At 39.0% G+C, this 23,166-nt stretch overlaps 1 protein-coding gene across 9 annotated transcripts in view; it reads right to left on the bottom strand.

Moving 5' to 3' along the window:
- Positions 1 to 23,166, bottom strand: part of LOC122974961 (filamin-C-like) — a 74,805-nt gene that overhangs the window by 31,424 nt on the left and 20,215 nt on the right. For 5 of the 9 annotated variants that reach the window (XM_044343062.1, XM_044343067.1, XM_044343063.1 and 2 more), the window contains exons 3-22: positions 20,489 to 20,586; positions 17,889 to 18,039; positions 16,568 to 16,686; positions 16,397 to 16,474; positions 15,609 to 15,771; positions 14,628 to 14,828; positions 13,073 to 13,195; positions 9,845 to 9,982; positions 9,593 to 9,719; positions 9,302 to 9,438; positions 7,867 to 8,060; positions 7,661 to 7,774; positions 7,401 to 7,544; positions 6,181 to 6,304; positions 5,834 to 5,994; positions 5,647 to 5,737; positions 4,461 to 4,630; positions 4,260 to 4,377; positions 2,199 to 2,461; positions 991 to 1,588 (exon numbers count right to left, since the gene is read on the bottom strand). In XM_044343062.1, coding sequence (XP_044198997.1) covers positions 991 to 1,588; positions 2,199 to 2,461; positions 4,260 to 4,377; positions 4,461 to 4,630; positions 5,647 to 5,737; positions 5,834 to 5,994; positions 6,181 to 6,304; positions 7,401 to 7,544; positions 7,661 to 7,774; positions 7,867 to 8,060; positions 9,302 to 9,438; positions 9,593 to 9,719; positions 9,845 to 9,982; positions 13,073 to 13,195; positions 14,628 to 14,828; positions 15,609 to 15,771; positions 16,397 to 16,474; positions 16,568 to 16,686; positions 17,889 to 18,039; positions 20,489 to 20,586 — 3,312 coding nt within the window. The remainder of the gene's footprint in view (positions 1 to 990; positions 1,589 to 2,198; positions 2,462 to 4,259; positions 4,378 to 4,460; positions 4,631 to 5,646; positions 5,738 to 5,833; positions 5,995 to 6,180; positions 6,305 to 7,400; positions 7,545 to 7,660; positions 7,775 to 7,866; positions 8,061 to 9,301; positions 9,439 to 9,592; positions 9,720 to 9,844; positions 9,983 to 13,072; positions 13,196 to 14,627; positions 14,829 to 15,608; positions 15,772 to 16,396; positions 16,475 to 16,567; positions 16,687 to 17,888; positions 18,040 to 20,488; positions 20,587 to 23,166) is intronic. The other 4 variants (XM_044343065.1, XM_044343066.1, XM_044343070.1 and 1 more) reach the window with 1 other exon arrangement.

Genomic DNA, 23,166 nt, shown 5'->3' with positions numbered 1-23,166 from the left:
GCTGAAGAAAGTCAAAATATTATAGGAATTCTTCACGGGAAGTATGAAGCAGGTGATAGTTTTCAATGAAGTGTTCAGCTGTTTAACACATGCGAGTGTAAGTTGTATAATGTAGTTAAAAAATAACAATTAGTAACCTGGACATTAGCAGATTCAATGCAGGGCAAAAAAACATAATGAGCAAAGTTTAGGCTACAAAACTCACGTGTACATCTGCAAGTTTATTAACTGTCATAATTGACTCTGGAGACGTCCAAGAGGCCAATAAATAAACCACTGAGAGCTGACTCACACTGTTCAGACTCCAAACCCTGAATACACAGAATAGCTGTGTACACACTCAATTCCCAAAAAACTGACCTCAGAACAGCAGAGAGTCTGAAAAACTCTCGATCTCAAGCTTCTTGTGACTTTCGACTAGGCTACATGTCTATGATGAGTTTATACACATCAGACAAATCATTTAGTTTTTACCTTAAAATTCCAACAACAATAATAAATTTTTAAACCCCTTTACAGGGGGTGTTATTGGAAATAAATTTAATTTAACTGATTTAATTTACCAAATAACTCAACAGCTTTGTCAGAGATTAAAAACCCCTTAACAAATGAACAAATATCCCTTAATTTGTAGCCTGTAAAAACTTACAACCCATTAATATAATCATATTGACCCAAAATTTGTGGGTGAACCCCTGAATTTGAACCTTAATTTAATAAAATGAAACTTGGTACACAGTTTCTCCCTGAGCATGTGCACAACATATTGAAGCATGGAACCAACAGCCCCACCTTGTGGCCAATTATAAAGAACTTTGTGTTTTAGCCAATAACTTATAAACGGTGAGGCGAAGATGAAACGTTTGGTAGACAATGAAAATATTCTAGTTGAACAATGAAGTTCTTGTGATGCTATTTTGTAAATTTTAAGGAGTATTTAACCCTAAGAAAACCCTGTAACTGCATACAAAGATATCTTTAGACCCTCACCTCTGGGTTCCACTCCTGGTCCGTAGACTTTGACCCCGCTGGTGTCGACAGCCGGCTCCACCTGCAGGTGGACAGGGAACTTGGGCACCGCGTGGCCTCCGTAATTGATGGTGATGGTGTACATGCCGTGCAGCGATGGGATGTAGGTGATGGAATAAGTCCCATCACTGTTGTTCTGGATGTGGACTTCGGCTTTGGATCCGGACTCAGAAAGGATCTCGATGGTGAGCTCGGCCTCCCCGGCTTTAGTGCAGTCCACCGTGAAGGACCCGGCCTCATTGACCTTGCCCCGCTCTAGACCAGGGCCACTAGCCGTCACCTTGCCGGGGTCGAATGCTGACTGCACTGCTGCCTTGAAGGGGGACCCGGGGATGTGCTGGTCCGCAAACAGGATGTTGATGGCGTACTCTCCGGGCTCAGTAGGGAGGTAGGACACGGAGCAGGACCCATCCCCATTGTCTTGGCACTCAATCTTGGCCTCGCAGGGACCCTCCACTGTCAGACCCAAACCACCGGTCCCCGCTCCCTTTGTGTCGATGGCAAATGGGGCTGGTTTACCCACCACGCCTCCCTGGAGACCTGGACCAAAGGCTCGCACCTTGACACAGAAAAGTTTAATGAAACCACTAAAGGTTTTTAAAGAGATTTCTACCCTTTAAGAGCCCTTAAAACCATGCAATGTAATTATAATCCATTAATTTAACCAGTTATCAACCACAAATTTGTCTGTGACCCTAGAATTTGTACCTTAAATGAAAAATAAAGGTCTTTTTAAGGTAAGAACTGTAACTGTAATGCTGTTTTGTAAATTTTAAGGGGTATTTACCCCTCAAAACCCCCTGTTGCTGGGTAGAAAGATTTCGTCAAATCCTTGTCCTAACTCCCACATAACATCGAAGTTGTGCCTTAATTTTTCAATAAGGGTACAAATTCAGGGGTTCACCCACAAATCTGGGCGAAAAAAATGTCAAATTAATGGATTAAAATATATAAAATAAAATATATTTAAAGGGTAAGATGTACTAAATAGCATCAAGAGCCACCTCTGAATTTTCACTTTAATTGAAAAAACCCTTTTAAGGTTTAAATTAAGTAGCTTAATTGTGATTGTGATACTATTTTGTACATTTTAAGAGGTATTTAACCCTAAAAAACCTGTAACTACGTACAAAGATAGACCAGACTATTAAAGGCTCATTCAGACTCACCTTGGAGGGGTCGGGGGGCATGACGCCCTCCACAGTGAACGGACTTCCTGGGATGGGGTTTCCATCATAGCTGACGTCCACCCTGTAGGGTCCCTCCTCAGGGGGAATGTACTTCACTGTGTGCACCTCATTGGCCGTGTCTGACTCTAGCTTGCAGGGGATTGGTCGACGTGACGGAGACGTAATCTTCACATCCAGTTTGCCCTGACCTCCGGCGCCGCGAGTACTGATGGTGAACTCCTGGTCCTTCCCAACATCCACCTCTGTGATTGGCACACAAACAAACACAAACAATGTGTCCAATCATTACACAGATATTTCAAATAAAACTTTTTTCATGTCATATTATTGATTTTCGTCTGTAAAAAACCTTTGGATAAATGATCAACAGAATAGAATAAAACAGATTTCTATTGTCTACCGGGGCGGAAAATTGTCTTTGGCTCACCAAAACATGATTCTTGCAGTGAAGCAGTCAGTATAACAAACACAGAGACAAAGTCACATTACACATTGAAAACAGTTCATCATCAGTCACTCTGCAGAGTGAAGTATACTGACGGCACTTGGGATGAATGACTTCTTAAATCCATGTTTACAGCGTCTCTGGGAGCTCAAAGGCTCAAACTGACTAAGTAGAGGATGAAAGCTCTCTGCCAGGATGCTCTTCACCATCTTCCTCATCCTTCCCATAAAAAATGAATGAAGGACTTTTGGGGTTTGGCCATTAAAACATTCCTGGAGAGGTTAAAACACTTTCAACAAGAGTTTTATACACTAGTTCTAAAATTTGCTGACTAACACCGACGCTGCTGAGAAGATGAAGTCGCTGTGAGCATTTCTTGAAAATATATTCTGTATTTCCAGAGAAGCTCACCTGGAAGTCAGGAACTGTACCAAGATATTTATAGCTTTCCACAGTTTCAACATGTTGGCCGTCAAGTGAAATTGGCTGTTTTTAAATCTTGTTTTGTATGGATAATTAACTCTTTTGTCTTAGCCACATTGATTTCTAGCTGGCTAGTGTGACACCGTGTTTGGAGAGTCTCAGTGTGGGTTAGATAGGCAGCTTCACTAAAAGGGTCTGCTTTCTGTAGGAGGCCAGCTACAGTCTAAGCTTGACTAGATTTGTGTGGACGAACTTGCTGCTTCTCAAAACTCAAAAACAAAATTTAAATGAGATGTTTTGGAAATAATATGAAGCATTATTCTACTGGTCTACACCATTGGTTTGCATTGGAGCCAGTTTGAAGCCCATAGTTATCGAGTAACATTAAACTTAGTGAAATATTTCAACAATAGTCTGACTCTGTGAGTCCCAGAGCCATGGAGAGCAGGGCACCCACATGGCAGACATCAAAGCTACTATAAGTCTTCAAATCTTATTAAGGGAGCAATAATTTCCAAAATGAACGACAGCACACTACATTTAGACTCACTGAAAACAATGATTGACTCAGTATTTCTGGACAGAAGTTGAGGCTTTTCGAATGAGAGTCAGTTGGAGCAGCTATCAACCATCGATGGCACTTTAAGATACCTCAACCTCAAGACGTAGTCGCTGCTGATTGGTCCTGACCTGGAGTTCGTTCCACAAAATAAATCTGAAGTAAGTCAGCCAAATGATGTTTTGCACAAAGTTCTGTTTATTTTTCCAGAGTTTTCTCTAATTTAAGCTTTCTTTTCTCATGAAATACTGGATACGTTCACGTCCTCAGGCTTCTAAAAAATCTTTCAATTTAAACAATCAGAAAAAGAAAAATGACTTTTTAATTAAACTCATGTCTACACTGAGGTCATAACCTGTGATGTGGGATAATTTGAAGGAGTCATGTAGCTCTGAAAAGTTAAAACTCCACCTATCACCTACCAACTCTAAGAAAATAATGAAAAATGTCTGTTATAATTTCGTGGAGTTCAAGGTGACGTTTTGTCTAATCAACACAATCAATCAATCAAAACACAAACATATTCAGTTTTTTATCATGTATGACACATAAAAGCTTCAAATCATCATATTTGAGAAGCTTGTTACTAAATAAAAGCCTCAGATGTACTCACTGTTATTGAGCCCCTGAACTTTGACCTTGCTGAGGTCCAGCGGCGGCGCCACACTGATGTTAAACGGACTTTTAGGGATGGGGTCTCCTCCGTGACACACAGTGATGGACATGTTTCCCTGAGAGAGACACAAACTACAGTTAACTCAGGTTCATCAAACAGCTGATTGATCATTGATCTGACAGATTAAGTTTATTTCACCTGTTGGATGGCGGTGTAGCGGACGGTATACGAGTAGTCGTGGTTGTCGATGATCTCAAAGTCTCGGACGGCTTCTCCTTTAGCTCCTCCAGTGAAGAGGACCTCAGGTTTGGCTTTACCGGCTCCCTTTGTGTAGATGGTGAAGTGAGTCGGTTTACCAACTTCAACACCTTCAGAGGTAATCAGAAATAAAATATATTAAAAAAAACTAATAATCATGAAACACAACTGTTCGGACAGGAAGCAAAGAGGACAAAAAATAAAACTCTAGAAATGATTTGACATTACGACAACATTCAAACTTGGTTTTATATTTTCAATTCTGTCAGGTTGTCTTTTAAAAAATGAGCTCTAGGTTCTGCAGTTTTGTTTACTTTCACAAAATAATTCAGTTATGGCAAAATAAACTCTTTGTATGTGAAACTCAGCTTTAAAAACACAAAAAAAATAATGCTTAATAAGTGTTATATTTTAGCTATTTACTCGTTCTGAATACTTTTCATCCAGCTAAGGTGTCTGATAATTCAGCTTTCATTTGACTTTTTTTATTTATTATTTTTTTTTAAACTTCAAAAAAAAAAAGTATGTTTTCCTATATCTGTAAGTTCTGTACAGAGCCAGATAAATCCAAGGGAGAAATATTAATTAGTGTAAATGAATTAGTGAACAAAACAAATAGTTTTGTTGTGGTTAAAGGATGTCAAAGATGATTTCTATCTCTAAAAATTTTACCCATATTAAACCCAATTAGCAGTTCCTTTAGATTATAATTAATTTATTCACTAATCACATAATTCAGGAGTACAAATTTCATTACAGGGCAGAATCTACATATATATATATATTATATGCACTAATAAGATGATTTTAGAGCTCAGAACACCAAAATTTTATGCACCAAATCTAATAATTCAGGAGCACATAAATTATTTCCAGAGAACTAATTGTCTCATCATGATTCATTAATATAGTTGTTGCTATGAATATAAATCAATGTACAAAAATCAACAAATTTAGAAATTTTACATATGCACAAATTAATTCTAGCACAAATGATCAAAAGTGTATTAAAAGTGCGTATAAATAAAGCAATCCAGAGTAAAAACTTTAAAAAACAATGTTTTTAACTTTATATTCTTCTCTTTGAACTGTTTCACATGAATATGATGATGTTCAGTCAGCTCACCTGTCTTGTTGAGCCCGGGTCCCTCTGCTCTGACTTTAGCTGCATCATGAGAAGGGTCCACTTTTATTCTGAAGGGGCTGATGGGGATTTCCTGTTTGAACATTAAAAGGTTTTTGTTTTTTTTTTAAATGTCTTGTTTTCAAGAGAAAACATTTTCAGAAACCTTCTTCCAGCTGAGTTGACTCACCTGATCAGCAAACAGCACCATGATGGTGTACTGGCCAGCGCCCGGAGGCGTGTACTTCACTGTGAACGTGTCGTTGTCGTTTTTGATGATGTCAAAGTCGATGTCGGCCTCTGCAGGACCGACCACACCTGGAGCACACTTGATCCCGATGCTGACGTCACCTGGGAGTCAAAATAAATAGTATTTTTGTCAGACTTTACCACTTTTTAGAGTAGTTTGGAAAGTAGTCAGATGTGTCAGAAAGTGGTTTGAAACAAGAAAAAAACAACAGAATTAAAGTGATGTAATAATTAAAATAACAGGATAAAGACATGAGACAGGTGTGATTTTGATTGAAGGTGTGTTACCCTGTCCGGCCTCGCTGCAGTCCACAGTAAAGTACGTCGGCTCATTGGCCTTCAGTCCGGTCTTCTCCACACCAGGACCGTAAACCTTCACGTTCTCTGGATGGCTGCCCTCTCCAATGGTCACCTGATCCACAAATGCAAACGTTTATAGATACTAGGGCAAAAGGCAAAAACTATAATTTATTACAACTTTGCTTATGTTTTCTGTTCTGCTGGTTTCAATGACGTTATTAGTGAAACATATTTAGAAGAGAAAATGAAGGCGAACAGTCAAATTGTGACCCAAAAGTCTGTTGTAAACATCCACCACAGTCTACAGATCCACTACTGTAGTTACTGTAGCTGTGTCCACACAGTTTTTTCTGTGAAATGATGGATTATTAGTAACGTTTGAAGTGCGTTCACATTTTGGCTTGACCTATAGATGCAGCAAAAGTGTTTCTTTAAAACCAGATCAGATCAGATCGTCCAAATTCTTGTGTTTCTTTCCCTGTTTTATTTTAACCCAACAGCGACTTTTGTTACTACAGTGCTGTCACAACTGATTGCCAGTATCCTTTTACTTTTTATATATGTTTGCAAACAGCTTAGATAGTCATTTGTTCTTTGTTTTCTAAATACATTAATTTGTGTAATTTTGCAAAATATTAAACAGCGACCATCGCAGCCACAATGAATGATTAAGGGATAACGATAAATGCTTTAACAGAGTGAAACAGTACCACAAAGAGAAAGATTAATCTAACTAACATTAGCCACCATAAGCCGCTGGTCACACCACGCAGAGTTTTGTTTTTGTTTTCTTTCAGCTGTATACATAATACATAATCATCTTATAGAACCTATATTTAAAAAATGTTAAAACTATCATCAATCTTTTCTAAAGAAGAAAAAGAAAGTCATGTGTTTGTGGAGTACCTCAAGGTTCAACAGTGGGTCCCCTATAGTTCTGCTTTTACATGATACAGTTTGGCCAAATAAACCAAACCAAATATCTCATCTTATTTTTCCATTCCAAAACTGATGTGAAGCTAAATGTTCCTGTGAAACAGCATATCTTATTAAATAACAAGAACAGAACAGCTGTCAGATAAATGCTTCTTTTAAGATTAAGATTTCTTCCGTGTCTGAATCATTTTCCCAAATCAAGTACTGTTCCTAAGAAACAAGGTGATTTTCAAGACTCAAACAAATGAAAGTGAAGTGCGTGGGTTGTGTACCCTGAAGGGGCTGTTGGGGACGTTGACCTCCCCCCACGTGACGATGATGGTGTGTTTTATGGGTTTTGTGGGAATGTAAACACAGAAGAAGGTGCTGTCTCCGTTATCTGTGATCTGAATGTCGATCGGGAAGCCCTCCGCGTCCTGCAAACACAAACACAAGATTCACTTAGTTGCTATAAAAAACTTATCACTATACATGCAAACTTATCATTATACAAAATAAGAGATTCATATTATTTCATTATAAGATGTGAAACCTGAGCATAGAGCTTCAACTCTCCTCTTCCGGCTCCGTGGGTATCGATGGTGAAATCAGCAGGTTTGTTCACGATGCAGCCAATCGGCTCCAGACCTGGACCGAAACATTTCACCTGAGGAGGGAAGACAATTCAACACATTATGTTTAATAATAAATAACAATATCATAAAGTTGAATTCAGTCAGTTTCAGGTTGTGTTCTGACCTTCTCTGGGAAGACATCATCGGCAGCAGGAAGAATGTGAGCCATGAAGGGACTGTCCTTGATGTCCTCGTCATCACATATGACGTGGACGGCGTAGTCGCCAGGTTCAGTTGGCCAGTATCTCACATCACATGACCCATCACCTTTATCATCACACTCGATCTTAGCCTGCGATGGACCCTCGATGGAGAAACCTGCAGACAGATGCATAAACATTTGAATTGTTATTCCTCACACTCAATCAGACTCAGGTTACCACTTTACTGGTCTCACTATAACTCACCAGAACTTTTCCTGTTCACAGTTTTAGAGTCTGTTGGTTTTAGTCTCTGACTTCCTTGTGTTCATTCTACAACTCATCTCTCAACCAACTAACTTTCACAACATGTTGCATTACTCATGTCGCTTCACATTATATAATATCAGAAAGATCATATCCTCAGATCTGACTGACTTTGCCACTGAGCTCCTTGTAGAAGCATTGATCTGCTGGCAATCATGCACTGTAAGTCAAGCTGAGAGATGATTTGCAGTGATTTTACTGAGATTGCCAGCATGCACTGTAAAACCTCCAGCCAACAGCCAAAAACAGCTCATATCACTCCACTTTCATGACTCTCCACTGGTAGGTCACAGTGATATATCACATTACTTTGATTAAATCAATTTTGTTCTGTATGATGTGTAAACTGTCTAGTAATTATAACATTCACAAAAAGTAGCTGCTACATTAGCTGCTTTGAGTCACGACAGTCCTGTCATGTGACGTGATTATTTACACTACATGTTCACCTGCTTTTTGCAGCCAAACAAAAATCGATTCAAATCGTGATCAAACCTCAAGCTTGAAATATTTGTAACATTTTATTTTTTGGCCAAACCGCTTGAAGTTACTAACGCTCGCCTACAGAACAACCACCAGCATAGCAGCCGCCTACTTGAACTCCCTCACTTCGGTTCATGAGCTCATTAATCACTGTCTGCAAAAAAACGACGACTCGTCACTGCGAGGCAGGAAATCTCAATCTCTCCTGTGTTCTCCTTTGCTGTAGCAGAATCCTTCTGACTTCACTTCAAAACACTTGGAGATCTAATTCTTGCAAGAGTACGTACTGATGTAACATGTTCTCTGTCTCTCTTATTACAAGATTTATGTTACTTCATGCACCCTTGTGACTTGTGGCTCTTGTGTCAGAAGGAGTTTTGTGGCACTGGTCTACTGCGACATGATTTTACCTCATGTAAAAGCCGAATGAATAAATGTAAATGTAGGATTCATCCTCCTTTGACAAATGAATATTAACAGTAAATCTACAAAAATCTGGACTCTAGCTGTTGAAATACTGAATGTTTGGACCAAAGAGACAGCATCTTCAAACTCCACCCCCAGCCACCTGTCAGCTGTGTGAGCAGACATTTGTGTCTATTGACGTACCGAGCGTTCCCACCTCCGTTCCGATGGCCTCCACCACAAAGTCAGCGCTCTTCCCCACCATCCCGGTCTCCAGACCTGGACCCCACGCCCTCACCTTCTGAGGCCCCGCCTCCTCGCTCACCTGCACCTCAAATGGGCTGAGCGCACACATACACACACATACACACACATACACACACATACACATATATATCCAACATAAGAAGTACTGAAACACAAATACATGTGTTTGTTTCTCTGTATCCTGTTTGGATGAACTGAGCTGAACGTCGCAGCAGGTTTTTGCCTCACCTGCGTGGGATGCTGTGTCCTCCCCAGGTGATGGAGATGGTGTATTTCCCCGTCATAATAGGGTAATAGTTACACTCAAACACGCCGTTCTCCATCTCAAGCACCTTCACTGGCTCCTCCAGGCCCTCTAGATTCAAAACCAAAACATCATCCAAAGTCTCAAACTAAAATACTGATATAAAAATTTAAAACAGTCAATAGAAAAACATATTTCAGATGTGTACGTGTCTTTTAAATGATGTAGCTTCATACTTGGTCCCTTCACGGTGACTTTGAGCTCCCCGCTGCCGGCTCCTTTGGTGTAAACTTTAAAATCAGCCACTTCTTTCACCCTCAGACCCTTCGGCTGCAGACCTCTCCCCGACGCTCTGCAGACGTTGGGGTTACAGGCTGTGTGGACCAATCAGAAGCAGAGATGGGACACTCTGGTTAGACTGAGAGGTGATGATAAAATTATCATGAGCCTAACAGAAAAGCTCACACAAACATACACTCTTGTTTTTCTATCTTTCAGTAAATCTAAACCTGAAGTCGAACATAAAACTAGAACGTTTCTCATGAGAGACTGGGCTCCATTTTGAGGAGCACAACATGATGTGAAGGCAAAGACTTTATAACTGTCATCAGTGTCATTTCTGGAAATGTTTTGTCTTTTAACAACCTCACAATCTGTATTTACACCCTAATTACTCATAATGGGCTTTTAAAACCAACACTTTAATCCCCAACTAAATCCCTTGTAAATGTGATATTTACCAAAATGACCTCATGTCTCAAAATGTCAACAGACTAAAATTTAACACACAAACACAAACAGACACAGAAACGGCTGCAGGAGTAACACTGTTAGTCAGCTGACTGAGAGAAGCAGTTTGCTGAGGCTGGAAGGGAAAAGCAGCAAAGATGAAGACAGGATGAAAACAAAAAACAGATTTTTCAGTTCAGATTGCAGCTTCAGGACTTCAACACGTGAAAAAAGAATGAAAATCAAGACGTGAAACATATAGAAACTGTTAAAAAACGTTTAAAGGCAGTGAGCTTCTGATACCCTTTTTTAAATAACCACAACTATTTAATCATATGGAATAATTTGGTGTTTTGTTTACAGATAAAATTACACAGAAAAAGCTGAATGAACAGTTTTTTGATGCAGCGTGGGAACAGAGAAGGAGAGCTACAGTATGTATTTAAGTTAAGAGGAGGAGGGAAGGTCGTGTAGATGATGAGGATGATGAAGGCACATGTGTCAAAAAGATCTATATGGTCACATTCACACTCATCAAAGGATAAATAAAAGAATAAAGAAAGAAAATAAAAGAGTCACATAGTTCTCCGATCAGTTGATATGTAGTTAAGTAAATTTAGAATTATATATGTATGTATTATTGGACATTTGTCAGTTTTGTTTTGTCAACATTTTTATCTTCTCTCATTAATAGTTTCTCTAATTACAGAATTAATTTAATGGAGGGAACACAGATTTTCATGTTTTGTTTATTTTCACCAACAAAAATATCTGGTTTAAAGAATAAAAGCAACACTGGATTGTTTGTAAAGATGTCGATCCAAACCCTCCAAAAGGGTTGATTCTGCCTCCAGATGTTGACAAGAAACACACACATTAACACACCCTCTCTGGTTGATGATAAAATATCAGTAACTTGGTGCACATTGCTGATTTGTATATCTGTTGGATAGTTTGAAGTAAAACCTTATTATTACTGATCATAATTTCTCCTGTTGTAGATGGTATTACAATCAGGCAAAGCTGTTGTGTGGCTGTTTGTGTTTAGACATTTACATTAAATGACAACTTGATTTATTTTATTACATTTAAAAAGCAATTGTTAGAAAAAACAAGGTGTTGGAAAAGTATCGTTGAGGTATTAATGCTAACTGTGTGTTCAGACAGATTGCAAAGCAAATTTTAGACGCAACACAATTACATACAAAATCAATGCAAAGATGTGATTAGATGCATAGATGTTGAGTGAAAACTTTGTGTGTATCTTGGAGCTTAATGAATCTACTTCATAAAAATACAGAGCTAGTCTGTTGCTAGCTAGCTTACAGCTAACATACAGTTACCTACACTTTTGGGTGTTTGGGGAGAATAAATGCAAACGGTCCAGCGGTCAAATAGGCATGAATGACCGAGGCAAAAACTCGCTTCGCGTTCTGTCTGAACACACCATAAGACTCGTATTGTTTTGGCACTAATATCAAAAAATTATTCAAAAAATATAACCTGACCTGGGTGTTGATTTGGAAATCCAGGTTTGGTTATCCGGGTTAAAATCATTGGAGGAACGAGTTTTTCTGCCTTGAAGTCTTGAGTTATATATTGATAATGAGTTGTTTTATCTAAAATACAGAATAAACTGAATTGGTTTAGTTCATAGCCGCAGTTTGTAGTTTTATTCATGAGAAATGATCAACAATCAAAGAAATGCTAGGCTACATAGCTTACTTAGCATCTTTGTTAGCTTTTATCTGCAACTTGTACAGTTAACCAGATGTGTCCAAGGGGTTTTTATGAATTGTAGTAACAATAAAAAAGTTTGACAACAACGTCCATATAATTGATTCAGAGCTTCCCCCCTTCTCTTGAAGATAAAAAACAAACATATACTGTATTCACGACATGCTCTGAAGGGAATTTTCAAACTTAAAATCAAGCTCAGAGGACAGAAATGTTTTGTCTTAAAAAACCTGCCCTACAACAACTGAATTAATCTGAATATGTGTCATTTAACCCTTCAATACTGAACCACAAAACATTCATGAATACCTCATCAGTCACAGATAAATGGTGATTAATCCTTAATGTAGCTTTCAGAGAGAAGTCAGAGTTTACTTTTTTAGTTTTTACGCTTAAAACATTCACAATCACACTATATTATAGTCCTATGTTACATAAAACAGGAGAACATGATGATTTCAATAAATTATATTAAATGTCAACAATACAACAATATTTTTGAATGGTGATTTTTGAATTTTTTAATAAATATGGGTCAAAGACTACAAAAATGTGTATCAGCTGCACAAAAATGTTTTTAAAAAGTTTAAATATTTCCATTTTTGTATACTCTGGGTTGTGGTAGAAATCATACAATTTCAGGCTAGAAGAAAAGTTTGTTTTTTCTGCTCTCAAATGTAAAAATGAACAGTATGTAGGTTAAGCTAAGATGTAGATTGAAAAAAGTATCTGACTCATTCCGGGCGAGATAAAATCGCAGTGGACCTGAGGTAACTGACTCCGTCCAGAGAGGGCTCCACGCATCCACATTCACACAGTTTTTTAGGTTGTAGAAGAAGAAAAAGCTGCTCAGGACGAAGCAGGGGCTGCACATGCTGTAAAGCTAGAAACCCCTTCCAGAGGGGTCGAGGCGGGGATGGTTTTGAGTTGAGGTGGAAGGGACCAGGCGAGCGCAGGCAGGCTCTAGTCACACCCCCGCCCCCCCGGCCTGTACTAACTTGGTCGCCTGGGTTTGGGCGGAGTTGGAGGGGGGGCTCTCCTGGTCTTGTCTGAGGGTGGGGTGCGTATGGTCTGAGGTACAATCTGCACCGGAGACCCAGGAGGTGGGACGCTCTGTGGAACTGAAGGAGGGAACAACAGTGATGATACAAATGAACACAAGCAGAGAGGACAGAGACCACCAGACCTGCAGACCTGCAGGCAGCAGGAGCAGCAGGTAGAGGCAGGACCAAGACTGGTTCTGCAAGTCACAAGTTAGTCTCAAGTTGAGACAAGCAAGTCCCAAGTCAAAGATGGAAAAGCCCCAAGTCATATTCTAAACCGAATTAAAAAAGGTAGCTCTGGGGTCAAGGCGCAAGTCAACAAAAGCAAGTTCTAAATCAAGTCAACAAGTCTCAGGTCATGTCACAACATGCAGATCCAGGGTCAAGACCCAGATCATGTCCTAAGTTAAGTCCCAAGTCAAGATCGGTAATCCCCAAGTCATGTCACAACAGCAGGATCAAAGTCAAGTTCCAAATCGAGACAGACAAGTCCTAAATCATGTCTTTAGACAAGTCCCATGTGAAGTCTGGCAATTCCCAAATCAAGTCCCAAGCCAAAAGTACTGTTAGTTCCAATCCAAGTTCCAAATCAAGTCAAGTTCCAAATCAAGACAGCAAGTTCCAAGTCAAGTCAAAATAGGCATGTCCAAAGATGAGTCCCAAATGAAGAGAGACAAGTCCTAGGTCATGTCCCAAAACAAAAATAGATAAGTCCCGATTCATGTTCTGAGTCTGTCAAGTCTGGAAAGGCAGACAAAGTCATGTCACAGGCAGTCAACAGGTAGACCCAGGATCAAGTCGCAAACTGAGACAGGCAAGTCCCAAGTCAAGATTCCCAAGTCTGAGGGCAAGTCCCAAATCTAGAAAAGCAACTCAAATTATTGTCCCAAAGACAATTATACTACCCTGAACATCTGAATCCAGCCAGGACTCTGGAGTTTTTGGATCTGGGGCAGGATATCAAGACATTCAACTCAAGTAAAGGGTCGCTACCAGATTTAAGTTGCAAATCACTCAGTCAAGTCCGAGTCATGTGACTGGAGGCCACACCTCTGCTAGAAGATTTGAACAGCATAGCCCAAAACCATGAGAGCATCCAGTTTCCAGAACTGAGGAGCAAGAACCAACTTTCCTATCAGACCTGGACCCAGACTGGACTGTTATGGGAATCAAAGACTTTTAGTTCTTTAATTGGTCAGTCTGGACATCAGAGTTCATGATGACATACACTCTGATTAGAAAGAGATGCTGAGGAGCGGATGATGGTGGTTACTAGGGGGAAGGACAAAAAGTTCATTATAATTGTATTAGTTGATGTACAGAATGAATACAGAATAACTTTATAACATTTCAAGATCATTTTATTGTTACCTGGAAATTAATTTATAAGAAAATTCTGGCTTTGATTTAGATTTTAAAACATTTTAAGTAACCACAGACACCATCTGAATAAACAAAAAGGTAGAACTGACAGTGTCCATTGTGGTAGACATAAACTTATCAAACCTACCCTCAGAGATGTTGACAGTGAAAGGGCTTCTGGGAATCTGTTGCCCAGCAAAGGTCACATAAACTGTGTGAGGCCCCTCCAGGACGGGAACATAGGTGCAGCGGAAAATACTGTCGCCTTTGTTCTCCAGGACAATCTCCACTGTGTCCCTCCGGCCATTTGAGTCCACAATGATGACGCCCACGTCTCCAGCACCCGCCCCTAATGGACAGACAGACAGACAACGAGACTCTCAGACTGAAGGAAGAATGTGACAGTCATATCAGACAGATGGAAACTTTGCAGCTTAGCTTGCAGAGATATATCGTAAGAAAGTGAGAAATTCTCTATCCATGATAAAATGGAAGTAAAGGTATTGATCCTTGTCACTGATTACAAAAGGATACTAACAAAACAGATGAAGGTATGAACATTTAAAGAAAAAACAGTAATCCTAGAGTCTTACTAGTGTGACCTACAGATTCTGGTTTTTGGTGCAAATTTGTATTTAAAGATCACTTGAATAAAAATGAGAAAACTCCAGCACACTGTCTCACTTACTGCTTGAGTATTTATTAGTTTATTAGTTTGACATTAATTTACTGTATTAGTTTACAATGTTTTGTTATCGAAAATTTGTGAAAACTCAAGACGATGTGCTGGAGTTTTCTCATATTTTTTCAAAAGTCCCCTATTCAAATGTGCAGAGACTTTTGATATGTTGCTCTCTTGAGTTTCTGGTATGTACAGACATAAATACACACAATGTGTGCAAATTTGCAATATATACTTTGTCCTTGAGTTGCTGTTACATACATATGCATATTTGTGATATATGCCATAAACACAACTTTGCAATAAAGCTCTCCTTTAGCTACAGTTACGTGTATATAAATTTTACTTGAATCAACTTAAATGAAGTAGTCATTGCTTTGTCTAAATAGTAAAATGTTTTGATTTTAACTCATGATGTTCAGTAATCAGAGTTTCAGTTTGAGTTACCTGCAGTGTAAATATCAAAGTATGTAGGCTTGTTGGCCACATTTCCCGTCGGCTGCAGTCCCGGCCCACGGGCCTGAACTCTGCTGGGGTCGCCCATGGCCTTCGAAACATTCACCATGAAGGGACTTCTGTCGATGTCCTGCCCAGCAAACAGCACCTTCACCTGGGAGCAACAAGAACACACCCGCCTGTCAAAGTTTCTGTATTCATTACATTTGTAGAATATGTAACTTTAAGGCTTCTTTTACCAAACATGCGATTGTGTGGTTGCAAGAAAGCTGCAAACAAACAGCTGATTGAGCGTTCATGTGCTCTTGAAGAACACTTGAAGAAGTTTTGGTCTTCATGGAGCAAAAGGGGAATACCCAGAGGAGATACTGCATGATTTGAAAGATATGGTTTCCTTCACAAACACTCACTTGTCTGAAGCTGGATTCAAAGAACCAGTCCAGGCAAGACTTACAGATAAGATGTGGCAACTAGTACCGTACATTGCGGGCTGCAGCACAACATGAAAGCACAACCATCTCCGTAGAAATTACAAGTTCAGATGAACGTCAGTTTCAACTTATTGGGCTTTAGGACTCATAAGTAGCACAGCAGTAACAAAACCATGAAGATCAGCAAATTAGGCCAAAGTGTGGATGAAAACTTCATCGTGACGATAACTGATCCTGACCTATTTTCTAAAAAAGACCATGAGATGTGGCTGAAAGCTCAGAAAGCTAGTAAGTAGATATTTTACTGTATAATTCAAGATATTTCTTCCAGAGTGATTTCTTACTTACTTTATGAAGCCCCTCCACTTTGGGCAGGTAGACCACTGAGTAGGTTCTGTTCTTGTCGTTGTTGGGGATCACTCGGGCCTGATGGAGACAAAAAAAAGGAGAGCACCGTGAAATTCACTTTATTTCACTTTAAGTCATATTTATTTAAAGTTAACACGTCTGTCTTCTCACCTCCTCTGTGTGTCCCTCTGGATCCTCTACATAAACCAGAACCTCGCCCAGTCCGGCCTCAACTGTCTCCACCAGGAACTCTGCCGGCTTCAGAACAACATTACCTCGAGGCTCAATACCTGAGAGACAGACAAAGAAGAAGAAGTACAAATATGCTTTTCATGGTATTATTATAACGATTTCAAGACTGTGAGCAGCGTTTGAGCCGGGAGTCCGATGGATTCATCAGTACTAGACTACTAGACACTGAATGTCCAGGAGTCCCCATAAAGGTTATTAAAATATTGAAGTGATGTGCAGAATCAGCTAACATCACCTCATATTTACAGACATGTATATATTTCTCACTCTGGTGGTTTCTTTGAACAGAAAACAATGACACAATCCTTGCTAACTTTTTCAGTCTCACAACAACAGAGTTGCATTTCTCTCTCTGACAAACCATCTTTGTCCAAGTAGATGAAGCTGTAAAAACTTTTACTAAAGATTCTGAATCAAGATGTCAACTTAAAAGGAGCATCTTGTTCCTCTGATGTCAGAGTGGATTTATTGGTGCTGATCCTGAACACAACACAGAGAAACACACACGTCTTTGTAAAGGTTTTTTTAGTGTGTGGATGATATCAGTGCGTTCTGGTTTCACACAGTTATGATGTTCAGATTAAAGGGAACAAATCTCGACTCAAATCGAGTCCCTCAGGCGCAAAAGCTTCAATCAAGCCTGTGTCAAAATATATAAAGATATGAAAATAACATTAAGCAACATGTACGTTAACTAAACCTTGCATGTTTATCTTTATAAACAAACTCAGTTGTTTTTTAAAGAGCAGCAACTGCACTCAGACTTATATAAATATAAATAATTATGAGGATAATTCTTACAAAATAACAAAATGTGCTGATTTCTTTTTCTGCCATTTAAAAAAAAATAACAACCTCAAAAAAAAAAATCTGCATTTTTCCAGAAAAACTTGCATATCAGTTACTCAGGTAAGTAAATAATCGTTGAAAACGTCGAGAATGACTAATCTTAAATTCTCATCTGACCGTGGAAAAGCAGATTATTATATCTTTTCCTAAAATGTCCAAAATTTTAAAAATCTGTAATGTAAAAATAACAATTCACCCAAAAGCTGTACTGTTCCTTTCAGTGTGTTATTGGTGCATGTTGCTTTTAGGAAATTTCAAACCGTCCCAGCTGGCAAACACTTAAAAAACACAGCTGGTTTTCACATGTAGTTAATAAAACTTGATTAAAAATGATTGTTTTTTTTGGACGGAGTTTGGTGCTGTGTGTGTTTTTTTATGTTTTTGTCCTCACCTGGTCCAAAGGCTTTGGCCCTCTTTGGGTGCAGCGTCTTCGCCCTGAGGGGGGCACCGGGCTTCAGCTTGGCTTTGGGGAACTGAGACAGGTAGGTCATCACCGAGTGCTCGTCCACGTTGGGGTCGACTATCTCTTCAGGAGCGATCACCTGTGGACATGACGTTCAGATCAGATCAATGACTGCAAATCAAACGATTCGGAACAATTTAAAAAGAGACTTTCTGCCAAAAACACATCAAAGAGGGGAAATAAAACATTTAAAATGAAGAAATACATCAGATCTGATTGTGTTGTGTCCAAAATCATAAAAGGACGAGAAACTGGAGACGAAAGAGAAAATCTGCTATCTGTGGTTGTGTGTCTGTGTGCAGCTGTTGAACACATTAAATGTCTGTTAAATGTTAAACAGCTGCTCCTTTAACAGATCCTGTCGTTCATTAGCGGAGCAGGAGGAAGACCTGCATTTAAATTATATTTCAGTAAAAGCACAGAGGAAGTACAAGTATTAAAGAAAAATGTCCAACAGTGCATCAAATTTTATAAACTCATCGTGTTCCTGAGCCTGAAGCATCAGTGTTGTTGCCATGGTTACCTGTAGCTTAATAAACCATCATGTGAATTTTTGAGGATACATTTCTCACACAATTCAGATACTTTAAATCCAAGAACAGCAGTGGAAGAAATATTCAGATCCTTTACTGAAGTAAAAGTACCAATACATCAATGTACAAGTACTCCATTACATGTAAAAGTACATAAGTATTATGAGCTTGATGTAGTTAAAGTATTGCAGTAAAAGTACATAAGTATTATGAGCTTGATGTAGTTAAAGTATTGCAGTAAAAGTACATAAGTATTATGAGCTTGATGTAGTTAAAGTATTGCAGTAAAAGTAGTGGTTTGGTCCCTCTGACTGATATATTATTATATATGACATCATTAGATTATTAATAGTGAAGCATCAGTGTTAGAGCAGCATGTTACTGTTGTAGCTGCTGGAGGTGGAGCTAGTTTACACTACTTTATATACAGTTAGCTAGTTTAGTCCAGTGGTTCCCAACCTAGGGGTCGGGCCCCTCCAAAGCGTCAGCAGATAAATCTGAGGGGTGGTGAGATGATTAATGGGAGAGGAAAGAAGAAAAAACAAAGTTCTGATACACAAATCTGTTTTCAGTTTTTGGACTTTTTCTCTAATCTTTGATTTTTGCTGAAATATTGGATCATTTGAACATTTATTGAAATGAAAGCATGTGAGAAGTTTAGAGGGAAAAATCACTATTTGGTGGAGCTGTTAACAACTCATAGACATGTGAAATGTGACCCCGACTACACACTGCTTTTTGTAAGATGTCAAAAGACAAAAAGGTTGGAAACCACTGGTTTCATCTTTAACAATGTGTTGTATTTTAAAAGCTTGTTATATTATCCATTGTGTCAAATCTTCATCTGAAAAGTAACTAAAGCTGTCAAATAAATGTAGTGGAGTAGAAAGTACAATATTTCCCTCTGAAATGTAGAAAGTAGCATCACATGGAAATACTCAAGTAAAGTACAAGTACCTCTAAACTGTACTTAAATACAGTACTTGAGTAAATGTACTCTGTTACATTCCACCACTGAGGGAGAATAATGATACGTTAATTAACTAATTGAGTTGATTAAATTGACCTGCTTTTTAATCTATAGCAACAAAAATAAATATTCAGAAGAGCACATTAAATGTAAGATAAAGAGTTTTTAAAACAAAGTTTAATCACACGTTTTTCACAAGTTTTTAAATCCCTTTCAGAGAGACTGAAGAAGAACATGAACAGAAACCGAAAGTCTCCATAGTTGAGTTTTAAAACTCGTTCTTTTCTGTGACTTCCTGCCTCGTCTCAGCAGCGACCTTCAGACATGAAGCAGGTAAAAAAAAACAAAAAAAACACAAAAGCAGCCTGAACTCAAATCCAGCTGTGATCTATCAGGAACTCTCCGCTGCTGCTCATTAACACTAAAAACATCTGCTGCTGGTTGCAGCTTTTAAAAAACACATCTTCAGGCACGTCCTCTAAAGATGGAAAATATGACTTTAACTACGATCGTTCATCATCGGTTTGTTTTCACTGACTCACTGTGTTCAGCGTCTCTGCTGCTAAGTGACGTTCGGTCAGTATTTAACACACAGCTGCCTGCAGGATCACAGCTGACACAAAAACATACAACATATACTTTATAAACACAGCGTGAGGGAACAGCCTGGTGACTTCAAACTGTTTTATTGCTTTAATCTGCAGAGCTTCCACAGTTTATACAATTTTTTTGCCTTTTTCCCCTGAAATATTTTATGGTTGTCAAAATGATGTTATGAGTATTTTATGATGCTGCTTTGTTCCTACGAGTGTTCCAGGTCTGATTCACTGCTTGTTTTGTTATACAATAACATGTCACATGTCATAACATATGTCACCTGTTGATAAGAAGGTGCATTTCGCTCCGTTTATAGTTCATCTTCATTCATACAGATGTTACAAAGAGTAAAAGAAGATCTTCACAGCACAGAGCTTCAGCTGCTTCTCAGTGGACGAAAACAAACAAAATAAAAGATAAAAAGTCACCTGTGGCACTCCGAGCCAGTCGTCAGCCTGCTGCATGGCCTCTCTGGCGTTCTCCACTGGCTGACTAGGATCCCATGTTTCCCAGTCTGGACAGAGACCTGAAGGCAGCACAAACACAGCAGAGTGGTTAATTACACACATGAGACACTAAAAACACCAAAATAGATGTTCAGAAACATCAACAATGTTCCATAAAGTCAGTTAACAGGCTGATTTTCAGGCGCAGAATCGATCGCTGGCGATCAACACACAATGCAGCCGGTTAGATTTGTGTCTGACGTCATACAAACGTAACAACAGCAACCTCACAGTGATGATCAAGAGCATGATGGGAAATGCCTGGCTGTCACCTGATCAACGAGCTGATTGGCTGATGTTTTATAGAAACTTGATGTTCTGTTTAGTTGTAAAGATTTGGATAAATATTACATTACCAACATTACTGACTGATTTACTTCTTGTTTTATGAAACAACATAAAACCTTTGGTTAAATAAAGATTCATAAAGAAACACGCGGATGTGAAGCCCCGTCAGTCTAAAGATCTAACAGATCAATAAAGTTAATAGAGTTGTTCTGTATTCTCATTTCAAATATTGCTTTAATTGATCTCCTCGATGTTACAGAACATAGAAACTCAAGACTCTGAATAATGCGACAGGTTTATATCCTGACACTAGTTTACTACTACAATACCCACGAGCCTCGGCTGCCGTTGCTATGGAGGCTGTTGCAGGATGTTTCTGAAGCTATTTACATAAAATCTACATTATTAATGAGCCCCTACTCTGATTGGCTGGAGGTGTGGCCCCCACCTTCACCTCCAACCAATCAGAATAGGACCTAATGAGAGCAGCAGCGTGTTTACCTGCAGTAACGTGTGCAGCTGCAGATGTAAGACAGTATAAACGAAGCAGAGTCTGAAGCTGCTGCTGCACAGCTGAGACTCAACAGGAAGTTTCAGGACGAGGAGATCGTGTCCAAGTTTCCTCACAAGTCAATTTTTTCAAACATAGCTAAAGGTCGCTAGCTTAGCTTTAGCACAGTTCTAGTGTCACTGCAATACAAACTGCAACTACAGAAGGTACGTACACGCAGTCTGTGACTTCTTGTACGGTTCATCTCTTTATAAGACCTGGAGTCAGTAAGTTACCTGAATATTAATGCTGTCTGATTATCAGTTAAACAAGAAATGCGTAAATAAGACCAAACATTTTCTCGCAGTTCTCAGTATTTTATCATTTTTGAAAAACAGAATTCAGTTAAAGATTAATTTATTAACCCTCAATAATAAAAACACACGTCTTTATCTCTTCAGATGTTTAATCAGAGTAGAAAACATTGAGAATCTGATCACAAACCTTCTAATCACCAACTGATGAAGACTATAATTAATTATAATTAAGACTATAGTTCATATCCAGCTGATGTTTTTACCTTTTCAGAGGAAACAGGCAGCCGTGAATCATTTCCTGCCGACATGAAGAATAAATAAACACTGACACTCGTCTGTGATAAAGCTGCTAAGAGGATTTAACTGAACTGACAGGAGGAACATGTGTGTGTGCTGCTGTACTTCTACCTCTGTGAGGACCGGGTCGAGTGAGGACAGTTCAGAGAGTGAAGTGTAGTGGGGACATTTTTCACACCTCAGTTCCTTTCTATTACTGTCATTCAAAGACATTTTAAAAGCTCCGAAGACTCAACATGAAAAGTCATTTAAATGTTTCAGCTAAGCTATTATCTGTTTATCTGTTTCACATGAGAAATTGCACTTTAACACCATTCAGTGGTTCGACTCTGTCAACCAATTCAAACACTTTGAGCACTTAAACTAAAACTGACGCTTCAACTCCTTTCAAGGTTTTCACATCAACTGATACTCAAACCTCCTTTAGTGCTTGAGCTAACTTCAACTCCGCATAGCACTTTCACTTCAACTCACCTAAAGTGTCAGTTGAAATTTAAACACTTTAAGTCCTTTCACTGTTTGAATTTCAACTGACACTTCAACCCCCTTTAGTATTTCCGCTACCCTGATCAAAGCTCTCAGTCTGACATTAAAGTTGTTCTTTAGTCTTTAAGTTGTTCTTGCTGTAAAATCAATCACTGTTTGAATTTCAACTGCCACTTCAACTTCTTTCAGTGCTTTCACACCAATTAATCTTTAAACTTTCAGTGCTTGAACTTGAACTTCTGTTCGTAATAGCACTTTCACTTCAACTCACTTCAAGATGAAATTCAAACACATTAAGTCCTTTCACTGCTTAAATTTCAACTGACTCTTCAACTCCTTTCAACAACTTTCCCTTCAGTTACTCTGACACTTCAGCTTCATGATAATACTTTAACGCATAATATGTAATTTCAGCCGCTAGGCGTCTCAATCAAAACAATAACAACAGACGGAGTGTGATGACGGTGTGAAGCAGCAAGGGATCATGGGAGTTGTTGTCTTCGTTGTTAAATAAGCAGCTTCAGTGGGATAGGATTACTCCAGTGTTCATCATTCAGGATGTTTTTACCTGCAGAGGTCTCCTCCTCTCCAGAACAAACGGACCCGCAGATTACAGGTAAAAACACTGAATAAAGCTGTTTCACCTAAAAAATCAGTGTTTCTCCGACGATGTACGGCGACCACCGGACGTCCGGTACGGGCTGTTAGCCGAGCTGCTGCTA

Source organism: Thunnus albacares, chromosome 23 (genome assembly GCF_914725855.1).
Source record: "Thunnus albacares chromosome 23, fThuAlb1.1, whole genome shotgun sequence".
NCBI lineage: Eukaryota > Metazoa > Chordata > Actinopteri > Scombriformes > Scombridae > Thunnus > Thunnus albacares.
Note: the sequence above shows the minus strand (reverse complement) of the source record. Positions and strands in the feature narration are given on the sequence as shown.